This window comes from Castor canadensis, chromosome 17 (genome assembly GCF_047511655.1).
Source record: "Castor canadensis chromosome 17, mCasCan1.hap1v2, whole genome shotgun sequence".
NCBI classification, from domain to species: Eukaryota; Metazoa; Chordata; class Mammalia; order Rodentia; family Castoridae; genus Castor; species Castor canadensis.
The window spans coordinates 51633958-51654532 of NC_133402.1; the positions used below are offsets into that span (position 1 = coordinate 51633958).

Genomic DNA, 20575 nt, shown 5'->3' on the forward strand with positions numbered 1-20575 from the left:
GACAGTCTCGGGGACAGGCAGCTACTCACTTCCAAGGCTGCCAGAAGCCTTTTCCACTTCCATGGCTGTCATGGGTAATCCAGTGTCAGACACCATCTGCTCTGTACCACAACTGCCCATGCCCAGGCCCTCTGCCCTCTCCCTGGTCTGTTCTCCAGCCTCTTTTTAGCCACCTCCATTTCTACAGTCCCTTCCCCACAGAGCTGCCATAGGAATCTTCTATGGAAGATTCTGCATATGACTCTGCTCTGGTCTTCCCTTGTCCCCAGCCTGCCACTGTCCCTGACATTGAGTCCAGACTCTGCTCTACAGCCAGAATGGCCCTTGGTGATCTGTCCTTCCCTTCTTCTCCTCAGGGTCCTGATTCTCAGCTGCTCTCCTCACTCCCTCAGCCCAGGCTCCAACAATATCCATCTTGGTTCCTCTGTAGCCCTTTGCTGTCAGAGGTCCTCTTACTGGGGACCCTCCTCTCCCAGCTCTTTCCTTTGACTGCCTTATCTTTTCCCCAGACCTACCTGTCTCCTGGGGGCCAGAGTGGGCACCTGAGAAGTGACTGGGTCAGGATTAACAGCATTCTTCTAGAATCTGCTGTGGTGTCAGTCCTGAGCACATGGTATGGTGACTTTAAATGTGTTTGGATCTCCCTTGCCACATAGGATGATTCCAGAAGTCTCCCTCATTCTTCACTTGGGGCTCTGTGTCCTGTCTGACCTGCCTAGAGTGACTCAGTGGGAGCCCCTGGAGCCAGAATGCCCCCTGCCAGGAAGGAACACCCCGTTGCCCCTAGGCTCTCACCACCTGGCAGAGGCCTTCACTGCTTGCCAGGGGTACTTACCCTTTCCCCACAGGCCTGACCACAACTTCCACCTTTGTCTGGACCCAGGGGTCAACTGGGGTCCAAAACCTGGGTTCCAGACCCACATACAATCCCTCTCAAGCCCAGAGGAGAGGCTGGGCTGGATGGGGGCTCTGACTCAACTGGACCTCATCGTGCTGACACTGAGGTCACCCCTAGAGAGCTGGGAAAAGCCACTCAACAGCCTGGAGGAAATGTGGGCTTCAGGTGGATTTCCTTGGGCCTTGGAGGCAGACAGAGCAAAGATGGCAAGACAGGATAAGCCCAGGTGGGCTGGGTTCCCTGCCTCAAAACCAAGGAGCAGAGCTAAAGCCTGTCCCCAGAATTACCAGCATTTTAGTCTCTCTCTCTTACATGGCACGGCCAGGGCTCCCCATGAGCCCACCTAGGGCTCTAAGGGTTGGAAGCCAGGGCCTTGGTGACCTGCCCACTGCTGACCTTGTCATGCTTGGCCTCCAATGCCAAACTTCTCATCCTTGTAAGGCCACTTGTGCTATGAAGGGCCTGGAGTCCATAAGGGTTGAGCAAGGCTGGGGAGCAGCTCACCCTGCAGCAGGCATTCTCAGCCTAAGCAATGGTAAAGGGCGCCAATGGAGTTGGGGTGCCTTGGTTTTGTCTTTGCCAAACCTGCCTATGGCTTTTTGATTCCAGAGTAAAGAGGTTCTTGCCAGTGAAGCCAGTTCGGCCTTTGAGGATAGGAGGGTGGAGAAGGCTGGAATTCCCAGGGCACCTGGCAGGCGGATGTGCCAGGGGGCCTGGGCTGGGTCTGCCTCAGGTGGGCAGGTCTCTGTGTAGCTGCTAGGTCTAATTGCCTCATTAGCATCTGCCAGCTGCCTGGGCTTGTCTGGTCCCCTCCCTGCCAGCCTACACAGCCCTGTTTTTCAGGAATCCCTCCCATGAAGCATTCATTGATGGTGGTGACAATGACGGTTATCATGATGAGGCTGGGGAAATGGCCTGGGAACCCTTGCCTGGGAGGCTCAGGGTTGCTAGCTTGAGGCCTTGTAGCCCAACCCCATCCCAGATTTCAGGCTTACCCAGCACCATCCCACACGGGCCCAGCTGTCCAGCTGCCTGTTTGGAGCTGGACATGGTCTGTTCCCAGGTTGGCAGCACCGGGAAACAGTGTGTGGGGGGGTGGGGACTCCCTACTCCTGCCACGTCCAACCCATGGAAAGACTGGGGTGCTGTGTGGGAGGGAGGGGTTCAATAAATTCTGACTCTCAGGGCTCATAGTGGGGCCTCTGAGGTGGAGACAGGGCGGACAAGGGGCCAGCGCTGCTGGAGGTCCCCTGCCTGCTTCCTGCCCCCTACCTCCACCCGCCGAGGCTCATGCAGTCTCCCTGTCAGATGAAGGCACTGCCCTGACCCTCAGCAACACAGAGTCCAGGGCCACAGGGCTGAGGGACATAGAAAGGTGTTTGGCCACCTCAGGGACCCCGAAGCATCAGTCATCCTGGAACCACCAGACCCAGCCCAGGGACTCTGGCTAGACTCCCAGACCGACCCTGGGCTCTACCCACACTTGGGGCTCCCCGAGGCAACATGAAGGCCCGCAGAGCTGTGGCGATAGTTTTGCCACCTGCTACAGGGTCCCTGATGGTGCCCCAGCCCTTGGGCCCTAGTCTTTCCATCTGTAAAGTGGGGTAACACTGTCTGCCTGCCTCCCAGGGGACAGCCAGGCAGGGTCTACATTGTAATTGTTGGAGGGAAGGGCCTTCTTTGACCTAAGGGGCTGGGCACAGATCCTGGCTGCCCCCCAGGCACCACGGGCAGCAGGATGGCTTTGGTCTTGGCTTATTGCTGACCGCCTGCCAGACCTTGTGCTGGACAGAGCAAAACAGCCCTGTGTGGCCCTCAGACGGCCAAGATGTGAATGTACCAAGTGTGCTGGGACAGGAGGTGAGATGGGGTGAAGAGGACATTGGGAGGCCTAAGACTCTGGTTCCAATCCCAGTTCAGCACCAGCCTCCCATCTCTAAGCCTCAGTTTCTTTCCTATAAAGTGAGGGTGAAGTCGACCATGTACAACTGCTATGAGATGGAGAAAGGGTGCTGTGTTGGGGCCCTGCCCGCCCCTGCTCGGCCCTCCTTGAGGTGAGGGCCCAGCCAGGGTAGGCCAAGGACCCCTTGGGATGGTCTCCTGGAGCGGTGGCAGCGTGAGCTCCACAGCAGAAGCTGGTCCCATCAGGGAGGGAAGGAGAGACTATGCAGCTTTCCTGGATTTCAAGCCAGTGGCTGCCCCATCCTCAGGCTGATGTCACAGTGGAGTGGCAGGATGGACACTCCCAACACTCTGGGCTTGCCTGAGCAGGTCCCATCATGTGGGGAAGGCCCTGCCCACCGGCTTTGGCTGGCCTACCCAGCTAGCTACCAGGGTAGCCATGTGCAGTGGCTCCTATCTGTAATCCCAGCTACTCAGAAGGTGGAGATCAGGAAGATCTCAGTTCAAGGCCAGGCTTCTCTAGTAGGAGAATCACCATCCAGGCCTGGCCAGGCAAAAACACGAGACCCTATTTGAAAAATAACCTGAAGAGAAAAGGGCTGGAGGCATGGTTCAAGCAGTCTCAAGCAAGCTCAAGGTCGTAAGTTCAACCTCCATTAGCACCAAAAAAACCCAAAAACCAAGGAAACACTAGGCTAGGGAGGAGTCAGAGGGTCCTGACTGGCTCAAGTACCCTCTAACCTTGGTCACACAGCATCCCCTTTGGCTCCTGCTCTCCTTCTTAGCTGTTACCTCCATTCAATTTCCACTTTTCCTCAGAGCCAGGTGACAATCTCTGCTCAGACCCTCAGAGGGCCTTTCCTATTAGGGGGCTTTGGCTCCTCCCTTTTCCAAAATGGGTTCTATAGAACCCACCTGGCCCACCAGGTACACCTCCATGAGAGTCATTTGGTCACATGTCTGGAAACACTGTACTATGGGGCCCCAGCTGCTCCATATAGAAAAGTGTGTTAAAGACTCTGACAAGTCCTGCAGGGAAGCAGCTGGCATTACCTATTTATCCTGGCATTTTCCAAATTCTGGTGACCACAGAATTTGTACTAGTTTTTGCAAAGCCCACGGCACCAGGCCTTCAAGGGAAAATGCGGCCCTATGTTGCTCAGTGGCTGTTATGCAGAGAACTGATCTTCTCTGGGTTTTCTGTGTTTCAGATAGGAAGCTGGGGGTCCTCAAGGTAGCTGCCCCAACCTGGCTGCTATGGAGGCTGAGATGCTTGAAGGAGGCCAAGAGAAGGCTGGTGAGAATAAGAAAAGCTGGGCGCCTGGCTGCGCCCCCCTCCACCAGTTCTTGGCCACAACCAGCTCCTTGTGGTCTCAGCTCAGAGCTGTGTGGGGGGCCAGACAGGGGCCAGACATGGGGAGGTGGCTGCGTCTGTGAACAGGGGCTGCGGACAGGGCCCCCTCTCCAAGCCCAGGCCAGAGTTAGGTTACGGGCCCTGAGGGTTCCCTAACAAATTCCACATGCCAGCGGATGCCTAAGAGAGGAAATGGGAAGGGGCTGGGGAGGGGAGGGGCTGAGAGGGGATTGGAAACATGTGTCAGTGAAGGAGCGAGGAGGAAGAGAGACAGGAGCAGGGCTTCATCCCCAGAAGCTCTGGGCACTCCTCCACACCACCCCCCAGGTTGGCAGCAAGGCTCCAGGCCCTTGCAGGAGGCCCCAGGCCAGTGGCCAGCTATGGGGACAGTGGGAGGCTCTTCTTTGGACAGAAAAAGCCCAAATCCTGGCCCAGCTTGGCCTGGATCCTGAACCATGATGGGGCAGGGTAGAACCAGGCAGGTTGGAGGGTCTGGGAGGCAGAAGCCCCATGTCTGTCCAGTCAGCCAACCAGCCAACAGCGAAATGGTCTTTCAAGTTCGGCTGGCTGCCCCCCCAACCTTTACCCCTCAGTGAGTAGATGGACAAGGAGGCCTGGCGTGTGCCCATCCTCCCTCCCCCACACCCCCCCGCCCCGTCCCATCGGGGCTACTCAGGGGTTCCTGCTCTGCCTGATGGCTGAAGGCCTCACTCGGAATAGATCATGCAGGAGTCATACAGGGGTGTGGGGTGAGGGTGTCAGTGAGAGAGACCCATGGCAGCTAGGGGGTGGAGTGTGAGGGCCTCAAGAGGCATGATGGACCCACTCTAGGAGCACTGGCTGAGCCCAACTGGCCAGCAGGGGCCAAGCTGAATGTCAGCCTTGCCATCTACTCCCTGGGCCACATATCACTGCCCAGCTCTTAGACTTTTCGAGAATTGTCTGAGTAGATCTTCTAGCTACCCCTGTGAAGGTACTCTTATTGCATGCTTTGATAGAGGCTGAGCCTCGGAGGTGAAGTTCTGCATTCCTGGCAGCACGAACGGTGGGTGCAAAGGCCCTGGGGCTGAATGGGAATGAGGATGGTAGAAGGAGAGGGCAGATGTGAGTAGGGCCTCAGTAGTGGGGGAGCACCTGGCCTGGAGGCTGGGGAACCATTTGAGGGGTGCGTGAGCTGTCTTACAATTTTTTTTTAATGCTTTATTTTTTAGGCTTAGATCTTGGCAGAGTCTGGCAGCTCTGCCAAGATCAGGTCGGGTGGCCAAGGGCAGAAGTGGGAGACAAAGAGTAGGAAACGGCAGGCCCCAGGTAAGCTGGTCCTGGATCTGTGGGGGACTCACTACCAGACTGCCTGAGAGGTGGGCAAGCTCATGTTTCTGGGTGGGTGGGAGGGACCCTCACCTGACTAGCCCAGCCTGACATTCCCATCCCCTACCAGAGGGGTCTATGGAGCTGGAACTCTCCCAAATGAGGCATTTGTCCCCAACAGGAGACTTTGGGACACCTTTCAAAGGGCTATGGGCATCCTTGTGTAGCCTCACAGGTGTACCCCAACTACCTGGGAAGCTAGACCAACTCTGAGAACCAGGAACAGCCTCAGGAGCAAAGGTCAGCTTCACAGGGCCAGCCAGGGAGCCACACAGCAGCCCACGCTTCTGCAACAGAGTACCTGGTTCTAGGTACTCTGGAAGGTGGGTGCATGCCACTGCCTGGCAGGGAAGGGAGGCAAATTACATTGCTTCTCCTGCTCCAGGGTTCTGAGGCTCGAGGAACAAATTCAGGAGTAGCGATCATGAGTGGGGGTGGGGGATGGTGTACTGGTCCTGAGGGCAGGACCACCCCACATCCTGACTTTGGGTAGAAGGGTATGTCTGTGGTTGCTCTGGCTGGGGTCACAGTCTTAGGCACTCAGTGTAGAGGTGGGCTGCGCAGAGGAGTAACCTGGTCCTAGAGACCTTGCCAGGTGAAAGCAAGGGCTCAGGCTGAGCCCAGCCAGGGGAGCTATAAAAAGAGACCAGGTGAGCAGGGTTATCTGCAGGGATAGGTGTCCTCAGCCAGGCCTGAGACCAAGAGATCACAGGCTGGGTAAACAACCCCACATGCTCAGGGATGCCCACGGCTCTGAAGCCAGGCTTGACTCAAAAACCAAGTCCAGGTGCTCAGCGGGAAGATGAAGATGGACAGGGGCTGGTATCAGTGAGTGTGGCTGAGTGACACTGCCCTGCACAGGGGTGGGTCTCTGCCCACAGGGACCCATAAAACATGCCGAACTCCCTTTCAGGAACACATGCCTGGGCCTAAAGGAGAAGTGGAGGCCGAAGACAGAAAGCGGCAGGAAACATCACTTCCTCTCTGTGAGTTCCTCATCCCAGCGTAGATTTCTCACGGATGGCAAGGGTTAGGGCGGTGAGCCCATGGTGCCAGGGCGGCAATACTCACAGCAAGTGGGATGATGCCCCAGGGCCCCACTTGTCTGCTGCTGCCACCTCAGCAAACGTTTTCTCTCTGCAGCTGCCCAAGGAATGGTGGGCAGGGTGGACTGGGGGTTCTTGGTGCGGATAAAACTGTAGCTAGCTTTGGGTCCCCTTTAAATGGCCACACACCCATGAAGACTGCAGCCATCAGGGGCCCATCTCGAGCAAATCATTCAGGAAGATGAGGTTAGTGAGGCAGCTGGGGCAGCAGGGCCCAGTGAGTCACTGTGCTCTCGCTTGCTCAGTGGGCTGGGTTTCCGGGATTCCGGGTCATCACAAACACCCACTTCCAAGTCTGTGCTGGCCCTAGTGGTGGCCTTTGTGATAGAAGAAGTGGCTTTAGAGTGCTTCCGTCCTTGGTTGGGGAGGGGCCAACTTCTTCCGCACCACTGGGGAAGCCCATGGCAGGGGTCATGGATCAGGGACAATAACGTGGGCTACGTATAATTTGAGCCAGAAGGACCCCTGTCTCCGTTGACATGGGGAGGCACATTCCAGGGAACGGGACTGGCTGTGGGAGAAGTGACATACCGAGGATATTCACTCTGAGTGCCCAAGGAGATAGGCACTATCTTACACACAAAGGCCCAAAAGTGTGAGAGACCTCATCCAATGTAGCGAGTAGGCAGAACCAGGACCTGGGAAATGGTGAGGGGCCCAGAGCCCTGCCACCACAGAGAAGTCATGAGGCCACAGCCAGCACACCATGAAACAGAGGGCACAGGACTGTGCTGGGTGGGAGGGTGTTCCTACCTTGCGCCCTAAGACTGGAGAAGCAGCCACAGGCCTGTGGGGACCCTTTTCAGGTATGCTAGGGTGTGGTGACTCAGGGAAGTGGGACAGGGGGGCTTGCCCTGGGTCAGAGATGGGCTCGGCATAGCTGCTTCCAGCAGTTGCCTGGCCCAGCACCTCAGGTACTCTGACAGGAAGTGCAGGCTCACCCCAGGAACCCCAAGGATCTGTGGGTTGGTAGGCAATGGCAATTTAAAGCAGATACCTCATCTTACCAGGAAGAGGGGGAGAAGGGGAGGGGAGGGAAGGCCCTGCAAGACGGCCCAAGGGGCTGTGCACATGACTTATCCAAGCTTGGCCACAGCTGAGACTTTCTGCTGCCTGGAGAGCCCATATTGGACACTGACATCCAAGGGCTGTCTCAGGACATGCCAGCATCATCCTACATGAGGAAGTTTGTTGGCCCCTCTAGACCACATGGTAACCCATGGAGCTTCCACTGCCAGTGAACCACTAAGGCACCTTCAATACCTCTACCGGCCCCCAATCTCTAAAAATCTATGTTCTCAGGGGCTTGCAAGTGGTAGAGTGTCTGCCTAGCAGGCGTGAGGCCCTGAGTTCAAACTCCAGTACTGCTGCCCCCAACTCCCCAGTCTTTCTCCTGCAGAGAAGTACAATTTCAGACTATAAACTTGATATTCTAGAGTAAACTGAAGACAGAGGTCAGAGCAACCTGGTCTGTCCTGTGAGCAAGAATTGCCACAGGCACTGGGGGTGTGGCAAATGCAAGGTTCTGAGCTCAAACTCTAGTACTATAAAAAAAAATACCTCCCCCCCACCAAAAAGAAACCCGCCACAGGACTCCTTAGAGACCCTGTTTTGTTGGGGGCGTCTCCCAGCCGTGGACCTCCAATTGTCTTTGGAGGTGGCCTTGTCCTGGGCTGGCTGCTCAAGTCACCAGAGTCCCAACACCAGGTAGCTCCAAGTCAAAGTCCGAAAGCCACAATGGGCAGCCTAGTGCGGGTCAATGGCAGAAGCAGGGTGAGCGGGGATGACAAAGCTGGTCCCACAAGCTGTGTCCCTTCTGAGCAGGCGGGCCCACATCTGCTTGGGCTCCCCATAAGTCTCCAGGAATGGGAGCTCACTACCTCCCAAGAAAGCTGGGAGCCTTACCTCCCATTTCTGACCAATAGGCCTGCCACACTCCTCCACACACCACAGGTCCCCAGAAGCCTCCAGAACATTCCTGAGCCCACAGCCTCTTCCCTACATGTAGCTCAGGGAATTGTGTTAATGGGGGGCCTTGTCATCTAGTGGATCAGATGAGTTTCCTTGAGCACCTGCTCTGCACCCAGTAGGGTATAGTACCTGTGTACCCCCTGGAGGACTGGGTGCCTCCACCACTTCACATAAGAACCCAATGTTGAGGTCACAGCCAGGACGGGCAGCTCTCCTCACCCAGGCTGGAGGAGGCAGCTTCCCTGTGCCTGCTGCTTATCAGAATTCAGCACAGGCTGCCCTTCCTTGTCAGTCCAAGCTCTGAGGCAGTTAGGCTCTGCCCGCCACTAGAAGCCAGAGGCTGGGAAACCGCCTTCCCCCTCACACCCCCAATAGCCACATGGTACTGACAGCTCCTGGGAAGATCTCACTCTGCCCCCACCCCCAGGGTAGGGCAGGGCAGGGTAGGTGTGTTGGAGAATAAAGCCCTCTCCAGCTGGCCGAGCCCCAAGAAGCTGAGGGCTGAGGGCCATTTAGCCATATGGAAAACACTTCGCCTTGGCTTTCCCAGCACAGATGTGGAGGAAGGAGCCATGGAAACCCTCCTGAGCAAATAGAAATGCAGGTCCCCACCGAAGGCTTCTGGGACCCCACAGAAGCCAATGATGGCCGGCCAGAAGGAGGTGGGTGGTATGAGGGGGTTTTGGCTGCTATTCCTCCCCCAACACCTTGAGCAAATGCACACAAGGGTGTCCTGGGCTTGAGGCAATCCTCTAAGGGCAGGGGGCCGCCCAGGTTGCCCCCTTCATTCTCCCTCCATGGGCCCTGGGGATGGGAGGACTGATTAGGTCTTACCCAGAACAAGCCATTCCTGCAACAAGATCAATAAAGTCAGTTTTAATTTTCAGATTCCTTTGCTCTCATGCATGCAGAGAGGAGGAAGCTGCCAGGCCCCAGTGAACATATGTGGAACAGAAATCAAGGCCATTGCAAAGCCATCACCCACTCCACAGAGCTTGTTCCTGGACAAACCTGACTCAGATGGGCCCACTCTGGGGCTTTTGTCAGATGCAGAGCAAACTCCTGGTTCATCCAACCAATGAGCAGTGGACTTTGAAGCCATGGCAGGAGTGGGAAAAGTCAGGCACAGGGCTGGAAGGTGGGTGAAAATGTAGCAAGGCTCACAATAGGGTGAGACACAATCTTAGGACTCTGAGACAGCAAATGCTGCAAGTGGCTCCTTTGCATCAAACTAAGCATGGTTCTGCCAGCTGGGCCTCCAGCATCCTTTCTGTGAGGGCCCTGCCTGCTGCAGACCTCCCATCACCAGGTGGAGTACCTCCTAGTGCAAATAGCCAAGTGCAGGGCAGCACTGCATAATTCTGGGGCTTGGCACAGAAGTGATTCCCAGTCGAATCCCTTTATTGATTCCCCAGTCACCTGGTACAAATCTCTGGCCTAATGCCCCCCAAATCGTCCGAGCTCCTGATTCTTAATCCCCTGATCACGGTGTTGCTCTCTGCATGATTAGCTGCTGGTTTTGCAGACACTGCTTCAGCTTGTCTTCTGTCAGCGTCAGCCGCTGCTCCAGGATGGACACTGTCTGCAAGACAAATGGAAGACAGGCTCAGGATGGAGGGGACCCCTACCTGCCCCAGGCATCCCCACTGGCCAGTTCCCCCCTTAGCCACTTCCACCTGCTGCTCAAGTGCCAGGTACCAGTTCTTCCCACTGCGGGTTCTGCCTGGCCCCTACTGTAGTGGCTGCTGGTGGAAGCCCTGGCCTTCCCATCCTCTGCTCCTGTTGCTGGAGAGCTGAATGCTGGTGTTTGTGGGCAGAAGGAGGGCACGGAGAGGGAAGAGCAGGTGGAAGGTCTCACAGCTGTTGGTTATTCCCCAAGACAACCGAGGGATCAGAAATCCTCAGCCCAGGAAAGGTAAGACACCTAAAAAATTAGCTAGCATTTGTTGCCCTCAACGCAGAGAAACTAAAACAGATACCTTAAAAGCAACTGAGGCCAATAGGAAAAGGGGAACAGGTACTAGAGAAAAGGTTAGTTCAAGCAGAATTAACCTAGAAGGTAACACCCATGCACAGGAAATCAATGTGAGTCAATGCCCTGTATAGCTATCCTTATCTCAACCAGCAAAAACCCTTGTTCCTTCCTATTATTGCTTATACCCTCTCTACAACAAAATTAGAAATAAGGGCAAAATAGTTTCTGCTGGGTATTGAGGTGGGGGGAGAGGGAGGGGGCGGAGTGGGTGGTAAGGGAGGGGGTGGGGGCAGGGGGGAGATATGAACCAAGCCTTGTATGCACATATGAATAATAAAAGAAAAAGGAAAAAAAAAAAAAGAAATCCTCAGCCCAGATTAGACTGCTGTCCAGGCTGGGCTCTGTCCAGGAACAACCTCTCCACTCCAGAGGCGAGGAACCTGAACCCACAAATGAAGTTGCTCCACCTGGATGCTGCCTGTTACTAGGCCTCTCCCTTACACTCAGGACACTCACTGGCAGGCTGGGAGGTCCAGGAGGGTCTCTGCCTGTGCAAGTCCAACGAGACCACTGTAGAAATGTGCTGCCTGAGGTGAGTGACGAGGTGATCATGGGCAAGGGACAATGACACACCTCCTCTGGAGCTGAGAAGGGCAACTCTGAATTCCTAGACTGCTGCCTCAGCACAGTGCCCAGCACTTGTGCAGCTTGACCCTGTTGGCCACTGTGACGTGTTTGTTTTCCTGGGGCTGAGCTCTTGCTCCCCTAGCCTCACTCGAACACCCAGCATGATGGCTGCTCTGTGAACCTGATCACTTGGGGCTGCGCATGCTCCATAGTCAGTGCCAGTCTCACAGACAGGCTGCAGAGATCTGCTCACCTTGGGCTTTTGGCAGCAGAGAGGACAGCCTCATGCCTGCCAGAGAAGGCTGGCCCACTCCAGGTCTGCCCCACCCTGCTCTGCCAGGTTGGTTTGGGCTGCCATGAGATAATGGCTCTGCTGTCACTTTACCTCCATTGTCAAGCGGTGCCACTATGGACAAGGTCACTATGAATGGGGCAGGCTTGATTCCTGCACCATGCAGCCTATAGGTACCACAGGGACGGATTAATTTCACTGACAGACTATCCAAAGAGGTACTATCCCCTTCCCTGAGGCTCCACGAAGGCTCTGGGCCTTGATCCAGCGGAAATGAAACTTTCATAGTTTAATAAAACATTGAAACATTTTGGGAGGGAGTTTCCCCTTTAAGGCTGCTATAAATTCTCATAGTGTCCCGCACAGATGTCAGCTGCCATGGAGGGTGCCCCAACTGGCAGCTGGCCCCTTCTAAATGAGCTGGCTGGGGATGTGAGGGCTCTACACCCTAGGTCACAGGACAGAGCCTGGAAAAACTACTGCCCGCAGAACATGAACTGTACCCCGAGAGGCAGAGTGGAGTTGAAGCTGAAGGAGATCTCCACATCCCCCATGCTGGCCAACCTGCTGGGGAAAGGGTCTGAATCTCATAAAAGTGGTGGCGGAAACAGCCCCCGGCTGGCCCAAGCAGCATTCCTGGAAGTTTCCACTCACTGCTGTGAAACTCACACAGCCAAAATCATTCTCCATCCAGCATCTTTCCGACAGACAGCGGTACTCAAGGCCACAGTGGGGGAGCCCAGCCTGCTGAATTTCCTTTCTACCTTTTTTTCGAACTTTTCACAGGAACCCAATTTCCAAACATGGAGAGTGTGGGCCCAGAAAACATGTAGGTGAGATGCTGGGCCACTGGCAACTCTGGGGGGCCTCCACTTAATTCCACAGGGGCCCATACTTCAGCTCAGCAGGAATGTGGTCATTAAATGTGTCACTATTAGCTTCCTCTGAACAGAAAATCATCACCTCTTTCTCAATCAGTGAATGGAAGGTGCCAGCCCTGCTGTGGGTACTTCCTTTCCAGCTTTGAGGGGCACGCACTCCTTAGTGTGTTCTACACAGACTAAGGCTTGAACTTTGGTCCTCAGAGAGCTTGCTTAGCAAGCCTATCACTTGAGCTCAGGGCTTACTGAGCCACATCCCCAGCCTTGGACAGACAGACTTTAAAAGGCCCTAAGACCAGTACCTCTGCCCACCATTGCTCCCCATCTTTGCCCCATTCTGGTCAAGCTTCTGAGAAATCCTGTTTCTGTGTTTTGGTTTCCACTTCTCCGTCCCTTTTACCCCCAACACTACTCTGCTAAGGTGCTGGCCACCACCAGGGAATAACACTACCAGGCATTACTTCCCAGCCATCCCCTGAGTTCAGAGGGTGGGCAGGGAAAGGAGGGTGCTTTCTGGATTTCTGTACTGGGAATGCTGGCTGACACCCTCTTTCACAGTTTTCCTAATAATCCTATTCCAATAAAGCCTAGGACTTCATTTTCACAGGAAACGACTTATCCCCATGCTAAAGTAGAAACCTGGAAATGCTGTTCTGGAATTCTGCCCATGTGTGCTCCCTCTGGGGGGTGGGGTGGGGGAAGGATTTCCTATTAACGGAGAGGCCTTCATCAGGTAGCAATGGTGTAGACAAGTCACAGGCTAGAGTGGCTGGGCCAGGACAGCAGAACACAACCCTGCTCCTGAGCTGTGACAGGCCTGCGGGAGGAGAGAGAGCACCAGGGCCACCTCATGTGGCCTTGTTTATAGTTCAGAGCAACACAGGGGGAATACACGCCCACACCAGTGTCAGGCGTACAGTAGGGCTCAGTAAGTACATGCCAGAGGACAAGGGCAGCCGTTATTCCCTGCTGCCCGGCACCATAAAGGGGATGCCAGGCCACACCCCCCACCCATCTCCAGCCAGGCCTGGTCACTCAAGCAGCTGACATGCACTAAGTGCTCATAATGTGCCAGTGCTTTTCAATGACCCTTCAGGGTAGGGGCTTTTCTCACCCATTCTTCAGCTGAAGAAATGGAGGCACAGAGATGCTAAGCAACACAGCTTTCCAATGACCAACATGGGCCTTGAACACTGATGCCCTGGCTTCAGAATGCATGCTAAAGCATCAGGTGGCATGCATTTCAGCTCTGTCCTTGCCACACCTACCTAAGGAGAGGCCTGGCCTTCCACTCACCTCTGGCTGTGTCTGAGGACTGCTGGTCATGAAGCCCCCACTCCACAACTTTCAGCCCCAGTGCCCAAACCCAAGTGGGTTGAAAAGAATGCTGCAGATCCCGGTGCTCACCCAGCATCGCTGCCTCTGTTCTGGTTCAGGTCTCCTGGCCTAGCCACCCCAGAGGAAATGTGAAGCTCCTTACTGTCCGACCATGGTGGGAAGGGTGACCCTCAGGGCTATCCAGCAGCAGTGCAGTTTTCAGACCTCAGGCATCCCCTCCCTAGACAAAGTCCCTCATCTATCTACACACTAGGTCTCATGACAAAAGTCATGAGAATAATTCATTGGAACCACAAAAAGGTAGTATCATAGGGAAAAAAGTAACATACCAACAGGAATCTCTTTTTTTTTTTTGGTGATGATGGAGTTTGAACTCAGGGGCTTGTGTTTGCTAGATAGGAGCTCTGTCTACCAATGAGCCATTCTCCCAGACCTTTTCTGCTTGTTATTTTTTAGCTAAGGTCTCTCTTTTTTTTTTTTTTTTTTTAAACTCAGAGCCTGCCCTGGACCTTGATTCTTCAACCACGGTCTTCTGCATAGATGGAACCACAGGTGTAAACTACCACATCCCATATATTTGTTGAAACTGGGGAGGTGGTAATCTATCTTTTGCTAGAGGCTGGTCTTGAACTACTATCCTACTGCCTCCTGAGTAGCTGGGATTAAGGCATGAGTCACCCCACCAGCTTGACAGGAGCCTTTTAAAGGATATGCAGTGGGAACTACCCTTCTCTTGGATGCTTTCCTTCAATGGTCACTTGTGTCACTGTAGCCAAAGAGATCAGTCCCAAAACACACCTGGGTCACTGTAGGGTGGCTCAGCCCTCAAAAGCTCAATTTTAAGCAGGGTGTCTCCCTCCCTATACCTGAGCAACAAGAAAACAGAATGAAGACCCCATGCCTGGTCACTGTCATCCTTCTGCTAATACCATCTGCCTCCCAGGGTCACATCTCCTGAGGCCAGTATAGCAGAGCCTTGTAAGGAGAGGTCATCAGGGCTCCAGAAATTTTATTATTAAAGTCACACCTTTCAGAGGGTCATCTGGGGACTGAACCACCTTCTCCTCAATACCAGCGACTTTCAGGGAGCCACAGTCTTGTCCTGGAACACACTGATCACCACTGAGCATATTCTGCTCTATGAATGGGTGGCAAACTATGCCGTTGCCCCTTCTGTAAATAAGGCTTAATGCCTGCCCACTGGTCAAATACACTGGCTATGGCTGCCTCTGCCTACTACGGCAGGACAGAGTAGTTTGAGATACTTTATGGCCCATAGGGCTGAGAATCTCCACTGTTTAAGAAAAAGTTCACCTACCATTTGTTCAATTCTTCACTGAAGACTTCCCCATGATGGCCTGTGCCTGACCAGGGGGATAGGGGACTTTCAAGGAGGCAAATGCTAAGCCATCAAACAGACCAGGGAGCTGTGCTGGGAAGAATGGACAGATGTGGCCACAGTGACCTCCAGGAAGTGAGGAATGAGCAAAGGCTGAGGAGGAGCTCATCAGGCAAAAGGGGCAGGAAGAGCATCAGGGCCAAAAGAACAGTGCATGGAAGGCCCTGAGCTGGGAGGGAAGGTAATGGGGAGGGATGAAGTGAAAGAGGGCTAAGCAAGGAGAAAGCACCTCGGCCCTGCAAGGCAGCTTCATCTTCACCCACAGAGCAGCAGGAGGGTGAGGAGCAAGACTCCTCTGGCTGCTACCTGGGGATGGTCGTGGAAGTAGTTGTGTGGATGTGGGGAGGCATGGTGGAGATGACAATGAGAGGGGATGGTGGTGGTCTGGACTGGGGACAGGGATCTTGGGAGGAATGTGAACACAACCAGAGCTATCCACAGTGAATGAACCAGCACCTCAGTGAGTACAAGACATAGGTCAAGGCAAAAAGACGGGCTCCAAATGGGACAGGTGGAGGGAGGCCCCTCCTCAAGGAGGGCCCATTCAAGAGCTGTGCAGGTCCTCACCACCAGAGCAGTTGGAGGGTGGGGGAAAGAGGGGAGGACATCGAATCTATAAGCCCCTGGACACTGGAGAGTAGAATCCAATGCAGGGAAACTTAGGACCCTGCCAGGACTCAGGACGGTGTGAGGCCACTGATGCTGTTGAGCCCGGCAGAAGGCAGTCTCACAGAGGAGCCAGGAGGAAATGCTCAACCTAGGTGAAGGGCGGGAGGAGCTGAGGGGGTTGGGGGCCAGAATCAGGAGCATAGGGGGAAGCAGCTGGGCTGGACAGTGGTCCAGGAGCTGAGCCAGGGTGGAGATCCAGCATGACTCATCTGCTTGAACGCTTAGAGGAAAGTCCTCCCAGGACAGGTTCAGCAGTGGCTTTCTATTTCCATCCCAGTTTTCCTGTGCAGGGAGAGGAGAGTGATCTGTCTCCTACTGGGGCAACATTCACAGGGCGAGTGCATCTTCTCACTCACAGTTCAAGACGTGTAAGACGTTTTATGTAATACCCCAAACGGCCTTCTGCACAGTTGAAAAAGAACTGATTTTAAAGTGACAGGCTTTTATTTTTAGTCCCCCCAAAACTGGAGCAATGCCCAAAGAAGCTGCACTGAAATGCCAATCCTCAGACACACGTCTGTCACCTAGACCCCAAGTGGGGCGTTGGGGCCACTTCGGCAGATGGCCCACTATGTATTGCACTCCCTCAGTCAGATGCTCTTTTTTCACCAGCAATGAGTTATTAGGTGTGCCCGAAGGCCTGCTAGGGTTCTACGGGAGCTGAAAGAGCTGAGTCTACATCCTGCATTGTCTCTCATGCTCACAATGGACCAAATTGGCCAATTCAGGTGCCCTGCAGCAATGGAGCCTCTCTGTTGGCCTCTGATGTGGCTGAGGGATAGTTGCAGCTCCTGTGACTTGTGTGACTCAGACTCAAGCATTTAGGACAGCACAGGAGGCTAGAGTGGGTTTGCAGGGCTGCCTAACCCCACAGCAGGTGAGGGGCACAGGTGGGCTCTGCATTGTTTCAGTAAAGAGTTCTCTGGGCATTATAGGGAGGTGAATGCCCTCAGCACCTTGAAGATGTGTGTCTTCCCTCAGAAGAGGTGAAATAGCAGACAAGGGCAGGTATGACTTGACTGGCTGCCCCTCATGCCTTGTGGGGTGATACACGGTCCCCCCACGCCCTCTCCTGCTCTCCCTGGGTTGTGTTAGCCTTTCCTTGGTCCCTTTAGCCTTCTGCTATCCACTACTTCTCAGCCTCCAACTTCCTTACAATTTGCCCTCCCCTTCTTCAGCCACAATGACTCTTTCCTCCCTGGCCTGATTTTCTCTTGAAGTGGGTTTGTCCTTTTGCTCAACTCTTTCCTCTCAATTCTCAGTTGTCCCTCCGCCCCACCCCCCAAAAAAAAATTTGGTGGGACAGGGGTTTGAATTCAGGGCTTTATGCTTGCAAAGCAGGTGCTCTACCACTTGAGCAAGCCTCCAGCCCTCTTGCTGCCCCTTTCATCCCACTTTTCACTTAGTGTTTGGGGAGAGGGCAAGTACAGTAGAGCAGGGCTGTGTCTGGCCCACAGGGACTGAATCCCTGATGGGGCTCACCTGCTCTGGGGCTGAGGCTGGGACTGGCAGATCTGGGAAGGAAAGTGCCACCTCTGGCAAGAAAGCCTCTGTGAGGATCATCACAAGACGGGCAGCAGGGCAGCATGAAGTGCTTTCCAAGTGCAAGGTACAGCCAGCTGCAAAGACCCTGAGGCATACTCTTGGAACTGTCAGGAGGCCAGTGAGGTTGGCCTGGAGTGGTTGAGAAGGGATACTCTATGGTGCTGGGTCACCAGGCTCATAGTTCTGAGCCGGGACAGCCAGGGAGGATGGTGTTCCCACAGGCCTGGGCCAATGTACAGAGTATTGGTTCCAGAATGAACTCTGAGAGAAGAACTGATCACAGTCCCCTGGTCCTATAAGCGGTGGAGTGGAAGGAACTGAACTGGCACTTTGGAATATAGAACAAGGGTGCACCTGAGAGCCACTGTCACCACCACCACCTTTACAGAAGGCCTCTCTCATGGAAACTGGAGCCCAAGGAGCTATGGATCACCCACAGGGCCCTCAGACTCACCAGGGCATCCGACATTTCCCATATCTACATGTTTGTCAGGCACCCACAACATACAGCACAAAAGATGGGCTTTTGGGGCTTCCAGGTACTGCTGTGACGACAGCACCAGTGTTGGCTGCCTTTTAGCAAAGCTGCTCTACTATCACTGATGTGAATGACATCTTAAGGGGAGGAAAGAAGCCGAGTTATTAGGCATTGTGATCAGCCAGCTACTCTAGCTATGCTTCTGTGACACCTGGCTAGGTGCTTAAAAACACTTCTGCGTGTGGAGGCCTCACCTTCACTCCCATCGAAACCAGGGGTACCCTTCTTCCCAAAAGCCCCTGTTCCCCCTGGTCAAGGTGCTTCTCCATGTCTACATCCTCCTCTGAATAGAGCCATGGGTCCTCTCTGGTGAGCGATAGTGGTTTCCAGGACAGAGGGTCCCTCCTGGGCCTCTCCCCGTGGTTGGAAGACAGGTAGCTTGAGGTGGACAGGACAGAGGGTCCCTCCTGGGCCTCTCCCCGTGGTTGGAAGACAGGTAGCTTGAGGTGGACAGGAATGATAGACCAGATGATAGACGGAAGTGCAGAGCTGACATCCAGGCACATGCCCACCAAACACTCTGCCTGGGGACAGCAGCATGGGGGATTGCAGCTGCCCAGGGCTGGCAGTCAGCAGGGAACCCAGAAGCCTGGTGTACCTCTGTCTGATGGGGCAAGATGGGGAGTCACTCACACTGAAAAGCCTGAGGGGGCAGCAGGAACGGTGAGCACAGCAACACACCATTGGCGGGGGCAGTCATGTCAGGGCTCTGCCAAGAGGAGACTCCTCGCCTCCGCACCAGATTCAGGCAGCCATCCTCACCCCACTGAGCTCCTCCAGCACTAAGACACACTATGTGCAGTCAGCATGCGGGCCCAGGCTCTGCCCTCAGCACTCTGCTGCCTGCCTCTCCCATCCCCATTTTCACACTTCCTCAGCTTCCTGGTGACTCCCCTGTCCTACTCCTGGGTCATTCTTCATTCCCACCCTCCTCACTTCTGTCCAAGAGCTCAGGAACTATAGCAGGCACTTGCCATGGCACATGACAGCCCCATGCTGCCAGTCACTACTGCTCTCCAGCTTCTCTCCCACATCCCCTGCTGGCCCCAGCCCATATTCAGGTCTGCCTCCTTAGGAAATGCCACCAAAGTGATCCCCAGTGGCCAGCTTTAGTGTGGCAGGGCACGGGCTGGGCTATATGGCCTGGGTTCAAATCTGCACTTGACCACTAACTTGCCAACTGGCCTCAGGCACATTATTTGACTCAGGTCTTCAGTCTCTTTGTAAAATGCATCTCTTGTAGAGCCACTACAATACTCCTACTCACAGCTAATATTTAGGCAGCATTTGTTTTGTCAGGATGGGCAGAGGGACACACTGTGGGCAATGTGACTCCCCTGGCTATTGCCCTGGTTGAACTTTGGGGTACTGGGGAAGTCTGGGCACATATGGGACTCACTGAGGTCAGGCCTGGAAGGGTGTGAGCTAGCAAGGCACATGGTGGTCTGTCTGCTTCCTAAAAGTTCTCCTGGGATGGAAAGTTGCTTTTAATCATTTCCAGGATTGTGGCTGAGGGGCTGGGGTTCTCTAGCTCATTTCCCCCACCAAAACACAGGAGTCAGATTTGGGGGGACAGGATGTCCCAGCTGATGCAGGCCAAAGAGAAAGGGCAAAGTCACCCTGCCACACCACTGGGGATGCTTGCACAGGCTTGGGGAAATATTCTGGGGCTGGCCATTGGTTCAACAACCCTGATCTGACTGTACTTTACAGAATATCTAACTTTCCTTTGGCTTCATTGCAAAGATGGAAAATGTGGAATTAATCTCCCCTGGAGCATGGTTTTGACTTTCCTCGGATCCTAAAGATCAAAACCAGATGCAATCAAAGGGGAGTCTTTTTATTGTGGGTCTTATGAGCTATCAAAACAGAGGGGATGCTGGGCCTGTCGCCTACCCCAGCTGTCTCCTGGTGTATGCCCATGTGTACACACGTGTGCATGCATGTACACATAGGCAGCCCTGCCTTGCCAATGGTGCTCTGGCCAGTTCCTCGCCACATGTCAAGGATGATTAGAAGCTGGATGGACCAGCCCAGTTCTGTGGGTACAGGTTTATGATCTGAGTCCAGCCCTTCCCACCACCCAGAAGCTCTGCTTCCCAGTCCAGTCACTGCCCAGGACCTAATGGTCTGTGGCCCAAGGGCTTTCAAGTCAGAGGGTGCAAACGCTGGTTCCTGAACAGCCTGTCAATGTCAGTCTAGTGCCAGCACCATAAGGACAGGGCTTCTGTCTATTCTTGCTCATAACTGTCTTGCTGTTCCCAGACAGCACCTGGCATACAGGAAAAGTGTACACTGAGTACTAGATGGACACACACTGGACCCTGAGTGCTGTGGGAGTGTGGAGAACACAGGTCTCATACCTGCCAGCCCAGGCCCCCAAGGCCAAAGGGCAGCCCTAGTGTGGGATAGGTATGCCTGGCAGTGAGGTACATACTCCAGCTGGGACCCTAGACCTGGCAGGCCTGAGGGGAGGGAGGGGGACAGGCAGGAGGACCAGACCCTGCCAGCTGGCCATCAGAGGGAGGCCTCCTGGCTTCAGGAAGCGGGAGAAGACAAAGTGGGGCTGAGAGTGGAGGAAACAGCCCAGTTCCTCCCCTTCCCACCTCAAGCCTGGTTTGACAATGACTGAAAGCTTGAAGGTCTGAACTGTGGAGGGAAGGCATAGAGTTCCTCTCGCGCTGACGCCTGACATGCAAAGTGCCCAAGATC

At 54.5% G+C, this 20575-nt stretch overlaps 1 protein-coding gene across 4 annotated transcripts in view; it reads right to left on the bottom strand.

The window, feature by feature from the left end:
- Nucleotides 1-9979: 9979 nt before the first annotated feature.
- The window catches only part of Poc1a (POC1 centriolar protein A), a 71555-nt gene continuing 60959 nt past the window's right edge, over nucleotides 9980-20575 (bottom strand). For all 4 annotated transcript variants that reach the window (XM_020162154.2, XM_074058885.1, XM_074058884.1 and 1 more), the window contains one exon: nucleotides 9980-10181. In XM_020162154.2, the coding sequence (XP_020017743.1) occupies nucleotides 10083-10181 (99 nt within the window). In that variant the 3' untranslated portion in view covers nucleotides 9980-10082. The remainder of the gene's footprint in view (nucleotides 10182-20575) is intronic.